The sequence below is a fragment of the Prunus dulcis genome, chromosome 3, assembly GCF_902201215.1.
Source record: "Prunus dulcis chromosome 3, ALMONDv2, whole genome shotgun sequence".
NCBI lineage: Eukaryota > Viridiplantae > Streptophyta > Magnoliopsida > Rosales > Rosaceae > Prunus > Prunus dulcis.
The window spans coordinates 20,031,890-20,051,476 of record NC_047652.1 but is presented as its reverse complement, the minus strand read 5'-3'; the positions used below and the strand labels follow the sequence as shown (position 1 = coordinate 20,051,476).

The 19,587-nt window shown below is 36.2% G+C and overlaps 2 protein-coding genes and 1 pseudogene across 2 annotated transcripts; all 3 read right to left on the bottom strand.

The window, feature by feature from the left end:
- Positions 1–316: 316 nt before the first annotated feature.
- Positions 317–1,021, bottom strand: LOC117621952 (aspartic proteinase nepenthesin-2-like). Its single transcript, XM_034352477.1, has one exon. It carries the CDS (start codon positions 1,019–1,021, stop codon positions 317–319), a length of 705 nt encoding a protein of 234 aa, XP_034208368.1.
- A 931-nt stretch (positions 1,022–1,952) lies between these two features.
- On the bottom strand, positions 1,953–7,595 carry LOC117621951 (S-linalool synthase-like). Its single transcript, XM_034352476.1, has 12 exons — positions 7,313–7,595; positions 6,864–7,053; positions 6,126–6,295; positions 5,758–5,881; positions 5,531–5,649; positions 4,474–4,706; positions 3,841–3,956; positions 3,632–3,730; positions 3,309–3,524; positions 2,975–3,104; positions 2,623–2,862; positions 1,953–2,536 (listed from the first exon to the last, which is right to left on the bottom strand). The coding sequence occupies exons 1-12, from the start codon at positions 7,593–7,595 to the stop codon at positions 1,979–1,981; spliced, it is 2,478 nt and encodes an 825-aa protein (XP_034208367.1). The 3' UTR covers positions 1,953–1,978.
- A 5,277-nt stretch (positions 7,596–12,872) lies between these two features.
- LOC117621950 lies at positions 12,873–16,288 on the bottom strand (annotated as a pseudogene).
- Positions 16,289–19,587: the final 3,299 nt, after the last annotated feature.

Genomic DNA, 19,587 nt, shown 5'->3' with positions numbered 1-19,587 from the left:
TTCATCTTCCACTTGTGACCAATTTTGTTTGAAAAGTGAAGCAATTACCAAGAACACTACAACTCAGCATGCAATTCTCTACGACAAATAATGTGTGCAGTAACAAAATTTAGTTTTATTGGTTTTAGCATTGCAAACATGAGTTGAAATTAGTCCCACATTGGAAAACTAGAGTTCCTTGGAGGTCTTTTATAAGACATGCTCTTGGAAATAGAATAATTTGGATTGGCAAGTGGCCCAATTGACCGTCTGAGGTAATTCTGTTCTGCTTTGTATGTCTGTACCAAATCAAAGATATGTGTCATGTGTATGATTGTTATTGTGCGTTGTTTGGAGGCAATATGAGAACTTGGCTTGTGCTATTAGGGCCTAATTGGTTGACAAGGGAATGAGATGACCATCCCAAGCCTAATATGCCAGCAACATTACCACCCCCAGTACCATACCTATCCATTTTGATCTGATTAATACCACACCCAAAAACTACGTTTCGAGAAGTTGAATTTGAATCGAAATTAAAGGTTTCTGATGCAAGGTAGCCTTCGGATGTAGCACCATCGTCGTACTGCACAAGGTAGGAGCAAAAGTTCCCAATGCATCTTCCGGGAAAGCAAAGGGGGTGGCGATTACAAACAAGTTTTTGATAAGAAAGGGATTCCAAAGAGGGGAAAAGGGGTTGTCTCTGGTAAAAGCAGTGGTGTCCTGGATTTCTACACTCTTGGCATTGGATCCATATAATGCCACTCCCCGTGTCCACGTCAAGGAAGTAAGAAATTGGGGGTGTCCTCCTGAATGTGCCTGTGCTCACTTGTGCCATGTAGGTAGAGTCTTTTTGATAATAAATTTTTGCAGGCACAACATTAGCATTGGAATTATTGATGTACTTGGAATGCAAGTCTTTCGTTAGGCGCATGGCGCGAGGTTTGGATAGGAGAATGAGTTTTTGAGTTCTGTGTGACTGTGTGAGGTTGGGTTGGGAATCGGGGTGGATGAGCTTAATGCTCAATCCAGGGTTTGCCATGGTAATTCTTGATAGCAACAGAGTTGATGACAGAATGTAGAGACAGAGAAATGCGACTGGGCTTCGTTGGCCATTGCAATTGTTGAGTAATGTTATGTGAAACTTCCAGGAAATAAAACTTAAGGATCCATAATTTATAATGTGGACTGTAAGGCTTGAACACACAGCAGAGATTAGGAAGTTAATGCATGTACATGCTTATCAAGTCTAGGCGATTTGAGCTCTTTTTGTAGGCTTCAAAAGTGAAGCTTCATCTCGAAAGCAACCTTTCTAATTTAACAAAACATTAATCCACAAGTTATTGTCTTGGAAAGTGACACGATATCTATCTAGATAGCCTCCATTTAAGATCAAATCTGGTTCTGGTTACTGCACATAATGTTTCAGATTTTGAAGTTCCTTTATCATCTTTCTGGATGCCATCTTTGTTTATCATACCACGGTAATTTTTTTTTCAAATTAGTATAGCCGCGCGGCCATACTTGTTTTCACACGCGCTAGGCGGGTCCCTTGTCTATTTATAAATAGTATAGCCGCGCGGCTATACTCGCATCTTCAACATTTTCTCCCAACATCATAATTTCATCTTTTGACTAATACCCCCTTACTTTATTCATGTGGACTTCACTTCTTACTTTATAACATGTTCAGTCTTTTAAAAAAAAAAAGGTGGAAATCTTTGCATGTTGACCCCACTAATTTTGCTGCTTCATTCAAGTTTTGTTAAGTAAGGTAAATTTAGCCCACTCCAATTTGAAATACTGAGTCCGTAACTACCAATAAAAAAGAAGCAAGGGAAGAATATGTATAATAATCTGCGGAAGTCCACTCTTCAAAATTATTTTATATATAAGGTAGAAGTCTCCACTCTATCAAATTATATTATATAAACACACTGAGACTTAGTGCATACATAAAAGGAAGCGTTCGATATACCAGCGGCCACATATAAAAAAGCTAATGGATGTAAGCTTTGGGCTTTGAAAAGATTGTATAAATAGTTGGGTTTCTCATCTCAAGTGATAAGATTCTGGAGTAAGGCTTGGTCACTAAGTCTTTCCTTGAGTTCCCTTGGACTTTGATAGCACAAGTGCTCTTAAAAAACCCATTACAGGGCTTAGAGGAGCTGTAATGGGATTTTCCATGGCTAGCCAAACTTTTATCCTTCTTCAAACCAAGAGTGCTTTGAAAAGAGTTGAGTGGCATAAATGATCCTTGCACATCCTCCACTCTCAAGGGATCAAAAATTGCTTTGTTGATGTGAGCAAGCAACTCTGTTGGGGAGTCAAATGCATTTGTAGAATTGAAAAACATCTGAAATGCTTTGAGGCAGTGAAGGTGAAGTTGTTTGCATGCTTCTGGCATTTCATCACTAATCAGAGCCAGTTCTAGAAACTCTTTCTTCTTTTCATCCAATGTCTTCTGTATAATTGCTATTGATTCTTCAACCCCCAAATTTGGATTCTCCTTCATGTATAGCAGAACAAGGTTTGGCTTTCCCTCCTCTTGCTCCTTCTGCAATTATACCATTAACAAATGAAAATTAAGAGATTACTAAACATAATGACAATTAATTAAGAATTTGATCATTAAATATGTACCTGGTAGCTTCTAATTTCATTCAAAAGCCTTGTTAAAAGCATAAGTGAATTCGTAAGTGGCTGCCTTTTCTTGAGGATGTCTATTTCTGGGGGTGGATTAAGCAGAAAAGCAGCTGGAAGAAGAATAGTATGTGAAGCAATAGAGGTTGCGGCCACTTGGAGGTACTCAACTGTTGATGGGGCATGCCCATTTCTGCTCCACTCTGCTTCCTTTAACCAGCTTGCAAAGGTTTGGCACCACTAAGATTCATTTGGTAAAAAGTTGAAAATAAGTAACAAGCTTTTTTTACCATAATGCTACGCACAAGTGTAAGAAAATATTGTCAACTGAAATTTGAAAGTAAAGTCTTACTAGATCCTGGAGATATGCCTTTATGTCATATCCATTTTTATTGAAGAATTTCCCAGAAATGTCGTCAACAAAATCTTTGAGAGCATTGAATATAGTTTTGCCATGTCCTGTCAGGCCTTTTGGCTCCCATCTGATTTTATATGATATATCAACATTAGTTAGTAAATTATTTTGAGAAAGTATTTTTGAATGCGAGAATTATATTATGTAAAACTTCTTTGGTGTTCGTAATTCACCACATAACAATGAGTCTTGTGGTTAAATATTGTGAGAAGAACTTTATATAATCGTGGTCGTGGGGGTATACAAGAATCATTGTTTAACATTACAGTACCTGTTGACGGCATTGGCAAGAGCTTCCAGTTCATCCATTGAACCTTCCCTATCAAAAAAATCATCAGCAACTGTAACAAGAATTGCACTCTTCACAACTGCCAGCCGTACATCTGAAAGGGAAGAGTTTGATGCGGTTGAAGCGACTGCAAAATGGCAGTATGTGGTTTTCTGTCGAGCAAATCCCATGGCAGCAAGACCCATTTCCTTTGACCACCTGCATATGATTTTTCACCACCAAAAAAAAAAGAAAAAAGAAAGAAGGTGTTTTCATTTTACAAGACTGATTAAAATAAAATAAATAAATAAAACAGTTAGGAGTACCTTTCTAACTCCTTTAATTCATTTCTGAATATGGACTGTCTTAGGGTATAATTCTCAATGGCAAGTTGTAGCAGCGTGGCATTGCTTTGAGATGATAATCTGCGGGAAATAATTAATCAAACCGGTTAATCAGGTAATTAACAGCAATTGATCTGATTGTGAAAATTTGACTGCCTTTCTTCTAATTTGAATTTAGTATTAGTAATTACCTATAGGATAAGGCATTTGCTGTCCATGGACCAAGACTTTCTTCCCTCTCAATGCACCTCCTGTGCTCTAGATGATCCAAACGAGCAAGCCATGGAATACTAAGTTCATGCTTAATCTACACAATATCCAACAAATTAAGTAACTAATTAGAATTATCAAGTATGCTAAAGAAAATTCACATATTATATAAATATTTTTCACATATTATTAAATAAAAAAATTAAAATTTTAAATGAATAATAATGGCCTAACTTTTTACAATATTTTTTTTATTCATAAATTTTGTCGAATAATACAGGTATATATTTTGTTGTTATTTTTTTTAATTTATTGTAAAATTTATTTGGGCTACCTAAATATTTGGGGTCATTCTCAGTATGGGCCTCGGGGTTTCAATTTCATCAATTTACATCCCAACGTTTTAAGATTCGATCAATTTACACATTCCGTTAATTTGACCGTCTAGTTTTCTATTAAACTAATGATGTGGCAAGTGAGGGACCCACTTTTGTGCTGATGTGTCAATAAAAATAATTAAACAATCCTTAAAATAATAAAACAATAAATATTCTTTTAAAAAACTAATACCTAGGGGTGTTTTGTAGTTAGTCCTATTTATAATTTATATTTACCTGGCCTTGCAAATTAGTCATACTAATAGGTCGGACCAAATTCATACAATCTTTCATTGTTTCCTTTTCTAGTATTCTTCTTGAGAATGCCCTGGCATCCTCAAGCTGATTTTCTCCTGTAAAGGTAACATCAGTTGCCCTGTATACATTATACATGGCACTCAAGAAAAGCTCCCGATGCTCTTCTATGTAAGCCACTATATCTTCATCCTCGAGGAACCTGCAGAAATTTCCTGCAAAAGTAATTGCAACGCAAATTAATATTCAATCAACAAAGTTTATGTTAAATTTCAAAGAGACGGACTATCGGTCCACTACTAACAATATCGATATTATCCCCAACTTAATTATTTACAAAGCCGAGTACGTGTAAGATTTTTAAAATAAAAGGCCCCGGTGATATTAGTAGTGCAACAATTCATTATATGTTATATTTTATTTGATCAAGTTTTTGATGTGAGACTTTATATTCTTCAACATGCCCCCGCAAGTGGTACCACCACAGAGTGGGCCACATGTGCAGTGAAATCCACATCACGGAGTCAATCATTCAAGCCCAACACATGAATATCACGTATTAGGTAAGGAGTAAGGGTAAACATTCAAGCCCAACACATGAATACCACGTATTTGATATAGGGTAAGGGTAAACGACCAGTAATTCAGGTCTAGTCAATCAACTTGCTTTGATATCGGGGAGGCTATAATGAAGAGTTTAAAGTGAGGAGACTATTTGAGAAGGTTAATCTCACCATCAACAAATGTAAAGAAATCATGGGACTTAAACATTTTAAATGTTTTGATGGTGGGATTGGCCTTCCCAAATAGCCTCCTCACTTTAAACTTCTTGTTGTAGCCTCTCCCGCTATGATACTATGTTAAATTTCAAAGAAGTTTGTCACAAAAAGGTTTCGGTGATATTAGTTGTGGAACCACTCATTATATATTATATTTATTTTGTCAAAATTTTCCAATGTGTGGTGGGACTTTAAATTCTTCAACAGTTTAATATGCAATTCAATTAATAAACATATATGTACTTATCATTGATCCTTACGAGGAGAAACTCTATAACCATGAAGTCTTAGAAGTCGAAATGCGAGGGAATGTTTATACAGTTGTATTGGCATCGCATTCTTTGCCATACTCTTCGGTTCTTCGCAGCTGATGTAACTTCTGCTTTTAGACAAAAATAATTAATCAACCAGATTAATTATATGCACATGTTAAATATCTATATATAAATATGATTAATTAATGTTGAATATTAGGGCTGGCTGTAACCTGTAAACTTGGCCCAGCAAACTTGTAATCTCCTCCATGAAATGCTCTGCCAACCCCAGCGTCTCAATCTGGTTAATTAGAAGAATCTTTACAAGGTCTTCATCCAAGGGGTAGACCGCAGGAACTGTAAACGTACCAAAATTGTCCTACTATGTTAGCCCATGTAGTTTTTTTATTTTTAATAAAAACGATATCGAAGAGCGAAACTTGAACACATGACCTCATGTACATGATCAACCACTTGATATACAAGCCAAACCTATTGTGGTTAATTTGTGATTTAGTGACGTATATATGAACACTAGTCACATGCAAGTAGGACAACAATGACATCATATACTACAAAATATAAAAAGAAAACTACGTACCTCCATAACCACATGTTTGGACAATAGAATTCAATTTGACCAAAAACTCCTTGTTTCCTGTCTTCATGAAAGCATGTGCAATGGCTGATGGGGATTGGATTAACCCGTCTTCATGATATTTTAACATGAGTGCTGGATAATTCTGTTGCTTACCACAACCAGACACCCACCTGCCCCAACAGAAAACTGTAAGACGATTTATTGTCTCAGCCCATAAAAGATGTTCTTCTAATCCTAAGAGGATTCGAGTTTTGGTTTGATCAGGAAATAGAACTCAATCCTTATGAGATAATACTTGTATAAAGCTTATTAAAGTTAAATACAAGTATTATCAGGATACCTAATATAACATGGATTGAAACAAACCTATTCTAATGCAAAAAGGACACTCAAACGCTTCTTGATAGGCAAAGCTTTATGAGTGATGCACATATAAATAGAGGTCCCTCCCCTTGCAGCAAACATCCCTCTCAAATCAGATCTCACCCTATCTAAGAGAAAGAGAAACTAAAGTGCTGCATAGGGTAGAAGACTCTCTAGACGAAATCAAGATAGTCTACTGCTACAAATTACAATGGCTGAACAAGGTTAGTATTATTGTATAAAGGTTTAGTAAAGACTTACAAAAACTAGCTAGATAAATTTTCACACTTGGGATATGAGAACCAGGCACCAAATTAAGTCTATTATAAGTGTACTACATATAAAAAATAAAGCGAAATTAAAATTTAAAACTACCTGCGCGTTTGCAATATTTCTTGTCTCTCTAGAAAGACTTGTTCTACTAGCCCATTAGAAAAGTAAACATGTAAGCCTTTGGTCTCTGCAAGTTCAATCATTGCTGGGAAAACTATTGCAAACCACTCAGGAAAAGAACCATTCTGCTCTTCCAAGAGCTTCTCTGTGTTTCCATGGATGAATGCCAACCCTAAACATACATATACACACAGTCGAGTCAACAAACACAACAAAGCAAAGTTTGCAGCAAGTAGTTATGGGCAAAATTGGTTAATTTTCAGGTATAATTGGTTACTTTTTTTTTAAAAGTATGGTTCTCTTGATTTAAGCTACTGAAAGAGTGTAATGTTTGGTAATTGAAACAGTCCAATAATGATTAGAGAACAGGATTTTAATAGAATCCCAACGTCGAGATTAGAGAAAAACTATATATATATGTGCGTGTGTACCTTTCTGAATGGCATCGTGGCCGACATTCCATGTGGTAAGTGCAACAATGCAAGCAAGAGTTGAAGTGAGGCACTGTATGGTGGGATGAGCAATATTCTCACCCCAGAAGCCTCCTCTGTTTTGGTGTTGGAGCACCCAATCCAAGCACCCCTGAAACAATGGTTGATCTGATTGTTGAGGGTTGGGAACCATTGAGAACCAAGCAGTGTCATAAGGAGAAGGAGGCACAAGAGAATAAACATCAAATTCTGATGACGCTAAGAGATCTTGTTTAACCTTCATTAAAAGATTCTTAACTAGAAATTCTTGCGAATCCATGCAAAATATATTTTTTTAATTCAGAGTCACACGCACACTACTTTTTCCTTTTCTTAGTATTTTTTGTGTAGATTCTCACATAATCTGTGTGCTATTTATATAAAATCAGTTTAACTCAAACCATTAGGTATTTCAACAAGTGTGTATTTCCATAAGTGCCCTTTAAGTACATTGAAAGTGAGTGCAGAACAAAATCAATTTCTACTATGTCGAGTCCTGGTATGAACGAATTGCGGGCCGCTTTTGTAGGTAGGACCAAATAATCGTGCCCTGTGTCCAAAATCCAGACTACATTAATAATGTGGGTTTCCACGAAAGTACACATACGTTGGGCAAATGCTGGTATAATTTAAGATAACGAACTCAAGGCTAGTTGCACTTCATTAATTATAAGGATAACATCTGGAATTCTAATCGTCTTTTGCTTCTTTTTATCAGTGTTTACACATGAAAATTCTAAGAAATTAACATGGATACATGCTGGATGTAGAATTTTGAAGTCTGTCAATCTGGTGGTGGACCTGATCCGGCCGCAAATTGATGCTTCATTTTTCCTCCTCTATTTCTTCCAAGTTGTTCCAATTTAGTAAGGACCATATAATAAATAATATGTCACATTTGCCGTTTTGTTTGAGAATTACAAAGACGACCGAGGACTAGCTAGGGTACCCGGCCGACATTTATGAATTTCTCAACCTGCTAACATACTACTCTGAGCTTCTTGCTGACCACACACAACACGTGCAATGTAATTATTGGCCCAAAACTTCTTAGGTACCTACGTAGACCAGACATAGTAAGTCAAGTTCAAGAGAGATAGAGAGGGTCACCGCTATTGTCACGACATTGATGTTTTGCATGCTTAAAGCCAAACATTTGGACATGTTAAATTTGGAAAGTATAAGGATTTTGTTGGCGTGGGTGTCCCTAATTCACCAATATTATATATAACATGCGTTTTATTTATTAGTATTATATATATTCTAAAAAAACTGGTGACGTATTTATATTGAAGGTGCGATTGTCATACTCAAATTTGATTAACTCATTTTAGCATGACATAATATACAAAAACTCTTATAGAACCTATTTGGAGTGAAAAACTCAAAACTAGCCACTTGTTATTTTCTAATTAGTTCTTATAAAATTTTAACACACTAAGAACCAATTAAAAAATGACAATTAGAAAAAATATGCGGAGTTAATAATCTATAATCTAAAGTCTAAAGTGTGTGCAGAGTTGATCGTTCCAATAAAGTCCATGGTGCTTTATTTCAATGCAAATGATAAGTTTTGTCAGAATACGTACAACAAATACACAAGAAAAATGAATTTGCTAATGCACCGCAGGAAAAATAATAGTACTCTGCGGATGAGACATTATTGTACCAAGTGATAGACAAGACAACCCATAGCTGCTCATGAGCCTCCCTAAAGCTTATCTTGTATCCTTATCTATCTCACCTGTAAACTCATTGTAATTATCTTGACGGTGTTGTGTTCTCATCTGGACTCTTGTCCTCGTCATCTGATGTACCTTTGATTCAATATAATAAATAAATGCAATACCACTGCCACTGTTTCTGTGTGGCAATTCCAGTTGTGTTTTGAGCAATCTTGTTTGAAACTTATTTAGAACCCTGACATGGTTTTTCCGGAGGTGCAGATTGTAACCTAAGTAATGGCAAAGATGGCTTTAATATTTTGCAGCATAGGTTCTGTAGTTAATTAAGACAAATTAATTGATTTATCTTGGTATCCCACCCCTCGAGTTTTCTTTAGAAGAGAGACCAATTCTCCTACACGCTTCACCTTGCAACATGTCCTCTCTCATCCTTCAACTTTCACATACATCACAACATCTCAATGATAAGAGAAGGAAAAGTTTTAAGACAAATAGAGTCACACACATATGCATGTTCAAGGCAAGAGAGGTTGAATTTTTCTTCGAAAATTTTATTCATTTCCTCCTGTTTTGATAATAATTCCTTATGGTTGCAAGCACTCTAGCTAGCTAACTAGGTAGCAAGACATGACAATAACAATTTATAAATTTCGAATGCAATCTTCGAGTCCAAAACGCAATGTCTTTCTGTTAAGATCAAATATGAAACGATGGTATACACCTATGAGGCTTTCAAGTTGGGAAAGCCCTGAGGATATCATTGCCAATAAAAAATACTCTTTTCGGCTCTGATCGAGACCCACAGAAAAGGCACTCGGAGGCTGCAGCATAAGATCAGCACCACACAAATGGAATGTGATAGTTGCAAGATTGTTATATCCATGTCTTCGTCATGCTGGTCTTTGGTAGCACAAATCGAAAAGTCTCGGTGTCAGCATGATCTCGTGAGGCCAGGAATCCAAGAGAAGTAGTTCACCGGTGCTCATTCCATGATTTCGTAGGCTGGTCGAACAATCCAGGAGAAAGTACCTCTTGATGGTCAACTATTGAACGCAGAACATTAACATTGGATAGTAGGAGAATGAGGTTTTGAGTTCTTTCTGCTTGTGTGAGGTTGGGCTGGTAGACTGGTGATTCTGGGGAATCGCGGTGGATGAGCTTAATCCCTAAGTTATTGTCTTAAAAAGTGACACTATATCTATCTAGATAGCCTCCGTTCCAGACAAGTTTTGAAATTCCTTTATCAATTATCATCTTCCTTGAAGAAAAAGATTAGTTGGGTTTGTCATCTTAACTGATAAGATTATTCTAGAGTAAGGCTTGGCCACTAGGTCTTTCCTTGAGTTCCCTAGCGCAGGTGCTGTAATGGTATTTGTCAATCTGGTGGATCTCCGGCCTCAAATTTGATGCTTCATTTTTTCCTCCCCTGGTTTCGTCGAAGTTGTTCCAATTTAAATTTTAGTTTAGATGATTGTCATGGAGTAAGGACATTGATTTGATTGAAAAGCGACCATGCATGTGCCGTTTTGTTTGAGAATTATGAAGAGGGTAGCCGGCCGACATTTATAAATATCTCAACCAGCTAACACACAACTATTCAGTGATAGCTTTGGCTTCTTGGACCACACAACGTGCAACATGATATGATACTATTGAGACTTGAGAGGTACGTACGAAGACGAATACCAGACACACTCAACTTGTGGTAAAGGGCCAAGTTGAGACTTGAGAGGTACAAAGACGAAGACCAGACACACTCAATGTCGTGAAAATTGATGTTTTGCATGCATGAAGCCAAACATTAAATTTGGAAAGTAAAAAGAAGAAAGGATTTTTGTGGTCTCGGGTTAGAAATTCACCAATATGTCTTTTTATTTATTAGTATTATATTCTAAAGAACTTTTAACTGCAATGCACGTTTGGTTGTTGGGTTTTTTTTTTCTATGTACATGTTTTTTGCCAAAAAGTTTTGTTTTGCCTTTATTTTTGTTCTTGCCAAACCGTTTGATTGTACAAGTTTTGTAGTTAAAAATAAATAAATGAAAGTAGGGCAGCCCCTTATAGTCTTCAATTTAATCACATGTTTAGTAAGTGTGACGTTTTATACAAAAGGCCTCGATGCTATCAATAGTGGAACCACTCATTATATATTGTAATTATTTAGTCAAGTTTAAAATGTGGGACTTTACATTCTTCAACACGTCCCCTTACGTACGTAGTTAGCTACACGTGTAGCCAATTCTACATCAGAGTCAAATATTCAAGCCAAACACATGAACACCACGTATTGGATAAGGGGTAAGGATAAACAAGCAAGCCCAACACGTGAACACCACGTATTGGGTAAATGCCTAGTAATTCTTGCCTAGTCAATTAGCTCACTATGATACCATGTTAAATTGGTGATTGTATTGAGAAGAATAATTCTCGATTATATTGATAGAGCCTAAAAGGCTAAGTATACATACAAGGTTTACAAGCTTTGCAAAGAAAACTAGTAGGTTACTTGGAGGCTACTCTAAATCAATTACAATCAATATAAACAAGGAAACTAAATTAACTTTTCCTAATTCTTAACAAAAGAAGGCACACAAAGAACCTCATCAACAAACAAATTGGGACCAAGGGAAGAAGAACCAAGGCCTTTGATTTTTGCATCAGACCCATCATGTAAATTAACACTAGAATTCAGAGGCGTGGTAATGCATAATGCACAAGGAGGCGCTATATGACTGGTGGCTCCACTGTCAAATATCCAAGGGGTGGTAGATGATGAAGTCGTGGTGGCGCAAAATGGAGGTGTTTTACCTATAAAATTGACATGAGATTTATCATCCATCTAGTGTGTCTTCACTAACGATCAGGCAGGATCGAAGAAATTCTGGCATAGGTATCCCAACTAAGATTGCAAACTTAGAATAATAAAAAAGAAATAAAGCTTGAAAAAAACAAGCCATAACAATACAGATAAAACTCTCACAAAGGAGAGATGAAAAGCTCTCACAAAGGAGAGATGAAAAACTCTCACAAAAGGAGAGGTGAAGTAATATAGGTTTAATCTATCTAGATAGCCTCCATTTAAGATCAAATCTGGTTCTGGTTACTGCACATAATGTTTCAGATTTTGAAGTTCCTTTATCATCTTTTTGGATGCCATCTTTCTTTATCATACCACGGTAATTTTTTTTTCGAATTAGTATAGCTGCGCAGCTATACTTGTTTTCACACGCGCTAGGCGGGTCCCTTATTTATTTATAAATAGTATAGCCGCGCGGCTATACTCGCATCTTCAACATTTTCTCCCAACATCATAATTTCATCTTTTGACTAATATCCCCTTACTTTATTCATGTGAACTTCACTTCTTACTTTATAACAGGTTCAGTCTTTTTAAGAAAAAAAGTGGAAATCTTTGCATGTTGACCCCACTAATTCTGCTCCTTCATTCAAGTTTTGTAAGTAAAGTAAATTTAGCCCACTTCAATTTGAAATACTGAATCGGTAGCTACCAATAAAAAAGAAGCAAGGGAATATGTATAATAATCTACGGAAGTCCACTCTTCAAAATTATTTTATATATAAGGTGGAAGTCTCCACTCTATCAAATTATATTATATAAACACACTGAGACTTAGTGCATACATAAAAGGAAGCGTTCGATATACCAGCGGCCACATTAAAAAAGCTAATAGATGTAAGCTTTGGGCTTTGAAAAGATTGTATAAATAGATGGGTTTCTCATCTCAAGTGATAAGATTCTAGAGTAAGGCTTGGTCACTAAGTCTTTCCTTGAGTTCCCTTGGACTTTGATAGCACAAGTGCTCTTAAAAAACCCATTACAGGACTTTGATAGCAAGACCCATTTCCTTTGACCACCTGCATATCATTTTTCACCACACAAAAAAAAAAAAAAAAAAAAAGTGTTTTCATTTTACAAGACTGATTAAAATAAAATAAATAAATAAAACAATTAGGAGTACCTTTCTAACTCCTTTAATTCATTTCTGAATATGGACTGTCTTAGGGTATAATTCTCAATGGCAAGTTGTAGCAGCATGGCATTGATTTGACAAGATAATAATCTGCAGGAATAATTAATCAAACTGCTTAATCAAGTAATTAACCGCAATTGATCCCTTAATCTAATTGTATTTAGCATTAGTAATTACCTATAGGATAAGGAATTTCCTGTCCATGGACCAAGAGTTTCTTTCCTCTCAATGCACCTCCGGTGCTCTAGATGATCCAACCGAGCAAGCCATGGGATACTAAGTTCATGCTTAATCTACAACAAGGGAAATATGCAACAAATTAAGGAGTCTGATTAAGTAACTAATTAAAATTATCGAGTATAATAAGGCAAATTCACATATTTCTTAAATAATAACATTATAGATTAAAATTTTGTCAGATATTGACGTATGTATTTTATTCATATTTTTCTTATCTGTTGGCAGGGGGAGAGAAGAGAGAGAGGCAGAGAGGAGAAAGAGGCTGAGAGAAGAGAGAAGAGAAAAGAGAAAAGATAGGAGAGAGAAGAGAGAGGCAAAGGGACAGAGATAAGAGAGAAGATAAGGAGCTAAAATTACTAGAATACCTATGCTGTCACTTTAAAAAAAAAAAAAAAATTGCTTCTGCTGTACTTTGAAAATAATTAGTTGTAAAGTAAAGCAGCTCCATGTTTGGTAAACAATATTTTTAAAGTGCTGTTAGTACAAAAAACTGTGTCAAAATCGTTTGGTAAATTTTAATATAAAACTGTTATACCTGTGAATAATGACTAAAATAGACATGATGTTGAAAGTGTTATGTGCTAATCATGTGGTGGTAGTGGTAGTGGTGGAGTGAAGGTGGTGGTGATGATAAAGGTGGAGTTGGGGGTTGTGGCAGTGGTGGTGGTGGGAATGGCAGTTGTGGAGGTGGAGGTGGTGGTGGTCATGGTGGTGGACGAGGTGGGGGTGGTGGAAGAGGTGGTAGTTGTGGTGGTGGTGGTAGAGGATGAGGATGTGGGGTGGTGGTGGTGGTGGTGGTGGTGGTTGTGGAGGTGGTGTGTGGTGGTGGAGGTGGTGGAGTTGGATGTGGAAGTGGAGGTGGTTTCATTTTTTAAAATGAATAATGGTATTTTGGGAATTAAAAAAATCCATTAAAGGCTCATCTCTGCTTCTTTTGAAAGCAATTTTGAAAAGCAACCCGGAGCCTGCTTTTAAAAGCTGCTGTCAAAAAGCCATTGCTTTAAAAATAATCAGGATATTTTATTTTTACCAAACACTTTAAACTGCTTAACTTTAAAGTGAAGCAGATTTTTAGTGAAAAAAAGCAATCCCAAACGAGGCCTTAACGGTTTTGTGAATGGAAATGGACAGAAGTGATAAAGTGAAAAAATTTCAGCAATTTTTAGAGATTCACGGGATTAAATAAGAAAATTTCAGTTTGAGATGGTAAAGTGAGACTGAGTGTCTATTCCATGAAATGAAATAGTAAATAAGCCTATAAAATATACCTGGCCTTGCAAATTAGTCATACTAATAGGTCGGACCAAATTCGCACAATTTTTCATTGTTTCCTTTTCTAGAATTCTTCTTGAGAATGCCCTGGCATCCTCAAGTTGATTTTCTCCAGTAAAAGTAACATCAGTTGCCCTGTATACATTATACATGGCACTCAAAAAAAGGTCATGGTACTCTTCTATGTACGTCACTATATCTTCATCCTCTAGGAACCTGCAGAACTTCCCTGCAAAAATAATTGCAAAACGCAAATGAATTAAATATTAAATTAACAAAGTTTAGTACAATAACTAATAAACATATGTAATTAGCATTGATCCTTACGAGGAGAAACTCTATAACCATGTAGTCTCAGAAGTCGAAATGAGAGAGCATGTGTATAAATTTGTAGTGGGATTGCATGCTTTCCCATACTCTTTGATTCTTTGCAGCTTATATAACTTCTGATTTAATTTAAAAAATTAAAATTAAAATTAACCAACCAGATTAATTATATGTACATTTTAATTGCATATGTACTTAATTAATGTTGTATATTAGGATTGATTGTCACCTGTAAACTTGGGCCAGCAAACTTGTAATCTCCTCCATGAAATGCTCTGCTAACCCCAGCGTCTCAATCTGGTTAATTAGAAGAATCTTTACAAGGTCTTCATCCAAGGGGTAGACCGCAGGAACTGTAAACATGCCAAAATTATCATACCATGTTAGCCCATGTAATTCTTTATTTTTAATAAAAGCAATATTGAGAAGTAGAAGTCGAATACATGACATCATGTACATGAAAAACTATTTTCGACCACTTGATATACAAGCCAAGCCTATTGTTGTTAATTCGTCATTTAGTGACGTATATATGATCAGAATGTTTGGACAATAGGTGACAAACTTAGGACAACAAGGACAAAATATAAAAAGAAAACTACGTACCTCCGTAACCACATGTTTGGACAATAGAATTCAATCTGAACAAAAACTCCTTGTTTCCTGTCTTCATGAAGGCATATGCAATGGCTGATGGGGATTGGATTAACCCGTCTTCAAGAGATTGGATTAACCCGTCTTCAAGATATTGTAACATGAGTGCTGGATAATACTGTTGCTGACCACAACCAGACACCCACCTGCACCAAATTAAGTCTATTATAAGTGTACTACCTATAAAAAAATAAAGTGAAATTAAAATTTAAAACTACGTACCTGCGCGTTTGCAATATTTCTTGTCTCTCTAGGAAGACTTGTTCTACCAGCCCATTAGAAAAGTAAACATGTAATCCTTTGGTCTCTGCAAGTTCAATCATTGCTGGGAAAACTATTGCAAACCACTCAGGAAAAGAACCATTCTGCTCTTCCAAGAGCCTCCCTGTGTTTCCATGGATGAATGCCAACCCTAAACATACATATATACACAGTCGAGCCAACAAACACAACAAAGCAAAGTTTGCAGCAATTAGTTATGCACAAAATTGGTTAATTTTCGTGTAAAGAACCAGAATTTATATGTGTACCTTTCTGAATGGCATCGTGACCAACATTCCATGTGGTAAGTGCAACAATGCAAGCAAGAGTTGAAGTGAGGCACTCTAAAGTGGGATGAGCAATATTCTCACCCCAGAAGCCTCCTCTGTTTTGGTGTTGGAGCACCCAATCCAAGCACACCTGAAACAATGGTTTATCTGAGTGTTGAGGGTTGGAAACCATTGAGAGCCAAGCAGTGTCGTAAGGAGAAGGAGGTACAAGACCATAAACATCAACTTGTGATGACGCTAAGAGATCTTGTTTAACCTTGGTTACAAGATACTTAACTGAAGATCCTTGCAAATCCATGCAAATTTCTAAATTTTTTTTTCAATGTATGAGTCACCGACGAACTTCTCTTTGCCTTTGTTATGATGTCTTTGTGTAGACTCGCATAATTTGTGTGTTATTTATAGAATCAGTTTAAGTCAAACCCATTACGTATTTCAAAATGTGTGTATTTCCATAAATGCGCTTTTAAGACAGAACAAAAGGAACGTGATTATCCGGCCGCAAATTTGATGCTTCATTTTCCTCTTCTGATTTTTCTTCTTCAAATTTAGCTTTTACATGATCGTTAAATGTAAGGACCTCAATTGATTTGATATATTGAAAAACGACCATATTTCTACCTTTCTACCTTTCTACCTTTCTACCTTCTCTGTGTATATACGTATGTGTAGTGTCTATCTTCTTTGACCGGTACGTATGTATGTCAAATTTTCTATGTATATATAATTATTCAAATGACAAGTTAAGAGTTTTACATGCGTCATGTGCATGACGTGATGTGAAGCCAAACAGTTGAAAATATGAAAAATGCGCACAAAAATACGTTAGGTAAATTATATTTACACTATTAGATAGATTATTTATATTTACAATGTTAAGTAATCAAATATACGTTAGGTCCCTCAAACATAAGATATTCGAAGTAAGTCTATTTGAAAAATATGCTTAAATAATCTTCAAACAAAATACGTTTAAATATAATGAGGGAAATTGTAGGACTGGAGCAAGCCTTGGCTCTCAAGAAATCAGATTTCTGCAGCAGTTCATAAGTAAGCATACTTAGTTTGAGACAAGAATAAACCCTCAGAAGACCTCGTAACTTCAAGCCCACGAAAATAATGTAGGGGCCCTAAATCTTTGACATGAAACAAAGAACCAATCTAAGCAATAACCTCTTGACATAGAATTGATGAACTCCCTGGGTTCAACTCGGATTCAAAACAAGTTAGACGGTGGTCCCTTTTTCTGTGTTATATAGCTCTCATGGTTACTTGTTTGGCGCCCTGTAATGGCTCTCATGGTTGCTTGGTGAATATTTTTAGGCAAATCTTTATTATTATTTTCCAACGATTTTATAGGTTTCTCGAAAAGAGAAAAGAAAAAAGACTTGATTTAGAATCAGAATTGTTTAACCTTCTATTATTCATTCTTGTTCATTTGCTTCATGAAAATCCTCCATCCAACCTCAAAAACCAACCCAATATTGAAAATGGTACTTAGGTGACGAGGGGTAAACTTAAAAGATATTCAACCAAGAACGCAACAAACTCTACACACTCTAGACCTTGATCAAATGCTCTTATGACTAGTCAACTGTCAGATATGAATTATACCAAATAATAACATACACAGAGCATACCAAGATGTACCTACAAGCCTAGAGAATTACTAGTGACAACCTAGGCACTCAGAAGGACCCGTCAATCTAGGCATCCCCTGTGCTAGCAACAACTATAGTGAAAGTGTGTGAAGACAACATAATCAAGCAAACACCAAACAGCAGATAATGATGACTAGTCAACTACAAGGATACAAACTCAGAATTCATACAATGACTGGTCAACCACTAAGAACACAAACCCATAATTCATATGATGACTAGTCAACCACAATTCATACGATGACTAGTCAACTACCAAGAACACAAACCCAGAATTCATACGATGACTAGTCAACCACCAAGAACACAAACCCAGAAAAATTACAGAGATGCAAACAGAAATTGTTCACCCAGAAACCCAACATTGGGAAAAAACTGGGGGTCATCAACCGACCAGGCAATCCACTAAGTAGAAAAAGATTCTTACAAAGGAACACAAGCAAGCTCAAGCAAAACCTAGATCTATTTAGGAAGATGAGCTATACCTCCTTTGTGCAATCTTCTTCTCCAACTTAGCAAAACTTGAAGCTCAGTTCTTCATGGCAATGGCAGCTCCTTCTCCAGCTCATTCATCCCATGGCACCAGCTTGCAAGCTCAACTCAAACAGAAACCAAAATTTGGATTCAAAGGAGAATGACCAATTTCTTCAAGAAACCATACTCTTGAAGAAATCAGTAGTGAATCTGACCTAGATATAAATGAGAGAATGTTTTATGAAGCTAGATGCAGATTCATATTTCAAATGCAGTTTTTTCATAAAGAAATCAATTTGGAAAAACTCATAGATGAAATATTGTTCTCTCTTGAGGAAGAAGAACGGAAAGATAGAAAACCAACCTTTCCTCCAATTCCACACAAAAGAGACGGCTTGCCAAAAGAGGAATCCCTTAGCCTTTACAGACAAAAATTCCCTTAGGTCAGAATGAGATGTGGCAGCCAAGAGAGAGAAAAGAGAAAAGGACAATTAAAGTGGTTATCCAGTTGGAGAGCAAGGATGACTAGTCATACAAGAAACAAATGACTAGTCATCATTGTATGAAAACAGTTTAATGCAATGTTATGCAATGCACAATTTACCTTTACCAATTTGCATGAACCTCCATATGATAGTTGTTAGTTAAGAACACTTAGAGAAGCTATTCTCAATCTAAACTTGAGCTTGATAAATAACAATAGAAATCCTATTACAAAGTTGTCAAAGAAAGCCAAAAGAAAAACTCAAAATGCATACATTAACAATATGAGGCTTCCCTCCATAGACAAGGCCCTTTTTCTTATAGAAGGGAAGGGAGGTAGTGGTGGAATTGTCGAGGGGTAGACCAGAGGCATTCAAGAGTGGCAGGGTGTCACGACATTGATGTTTTGCATTATAACATGAATTTTATTTATTATTATTGGTATTATACCGTAAAAAATTTATGGTTCATTCATATTATAACATGTACAAAGAGGTGATATGATTACACTCAAATTTCTATGAAATTTAGTGAATTAGAATAACATATATTCTAAATGTGTGTACTAGATTTTTTGTGGCCAAAATAAGAGCTATACGGGAAACAAACATCTTATATGTCTAGTAGGACCAGAATATATGTGTATATACTGAAGGATTGGCAGCTATCATGGTTAACTATATAAACGCAACAGGATAATGACCAAGTTAAGTAACCTTTTTTTTTTCTCTTTTTTGAGGACCTTTCCTTACTAAGAGTGGCGATAACATATTAAACTCACACATACTACATAAATACTAAGACTCGAACCCATAACCTTTTCTAGAAGGCAACATTTACTCCAAATTACTACACTACGTACCCTAATGGATCCTTTTCACTTATCATACAGCCACC

Bases quoted from the DNA above. Each gene is read 5' to 3' on its own strand.
- LOC117621952 (XM_034352477.1), bottom strand. From the start codon at position 1,021: ATGGCAAACCCTGGATTGAGCATTAAGCTCATCCACCCCGATTCCCAA.
- LOC117621951 (XM_034352476.1), bottom strand. From the start codon at position 7,595: ATGAAGGTTAAACAAGATCTCTTAGCGTCATCAGAATTTGATGTTTAT. The intron at 3,957-4,473 runs GTAAATATAAAT...GATATTGTGTAG, and splicing joins TGACTAATTTGCAAGGCCAG to ATTAAGCATGAACTTAGTAT. The intron at 3,105-3,308 runs GTACTGTAATGT...ATATAAAATCAG, and splicing joins CTTGCCAATGCCGTCAACAG to ATGGGAGCCAAAAGGCCTGA.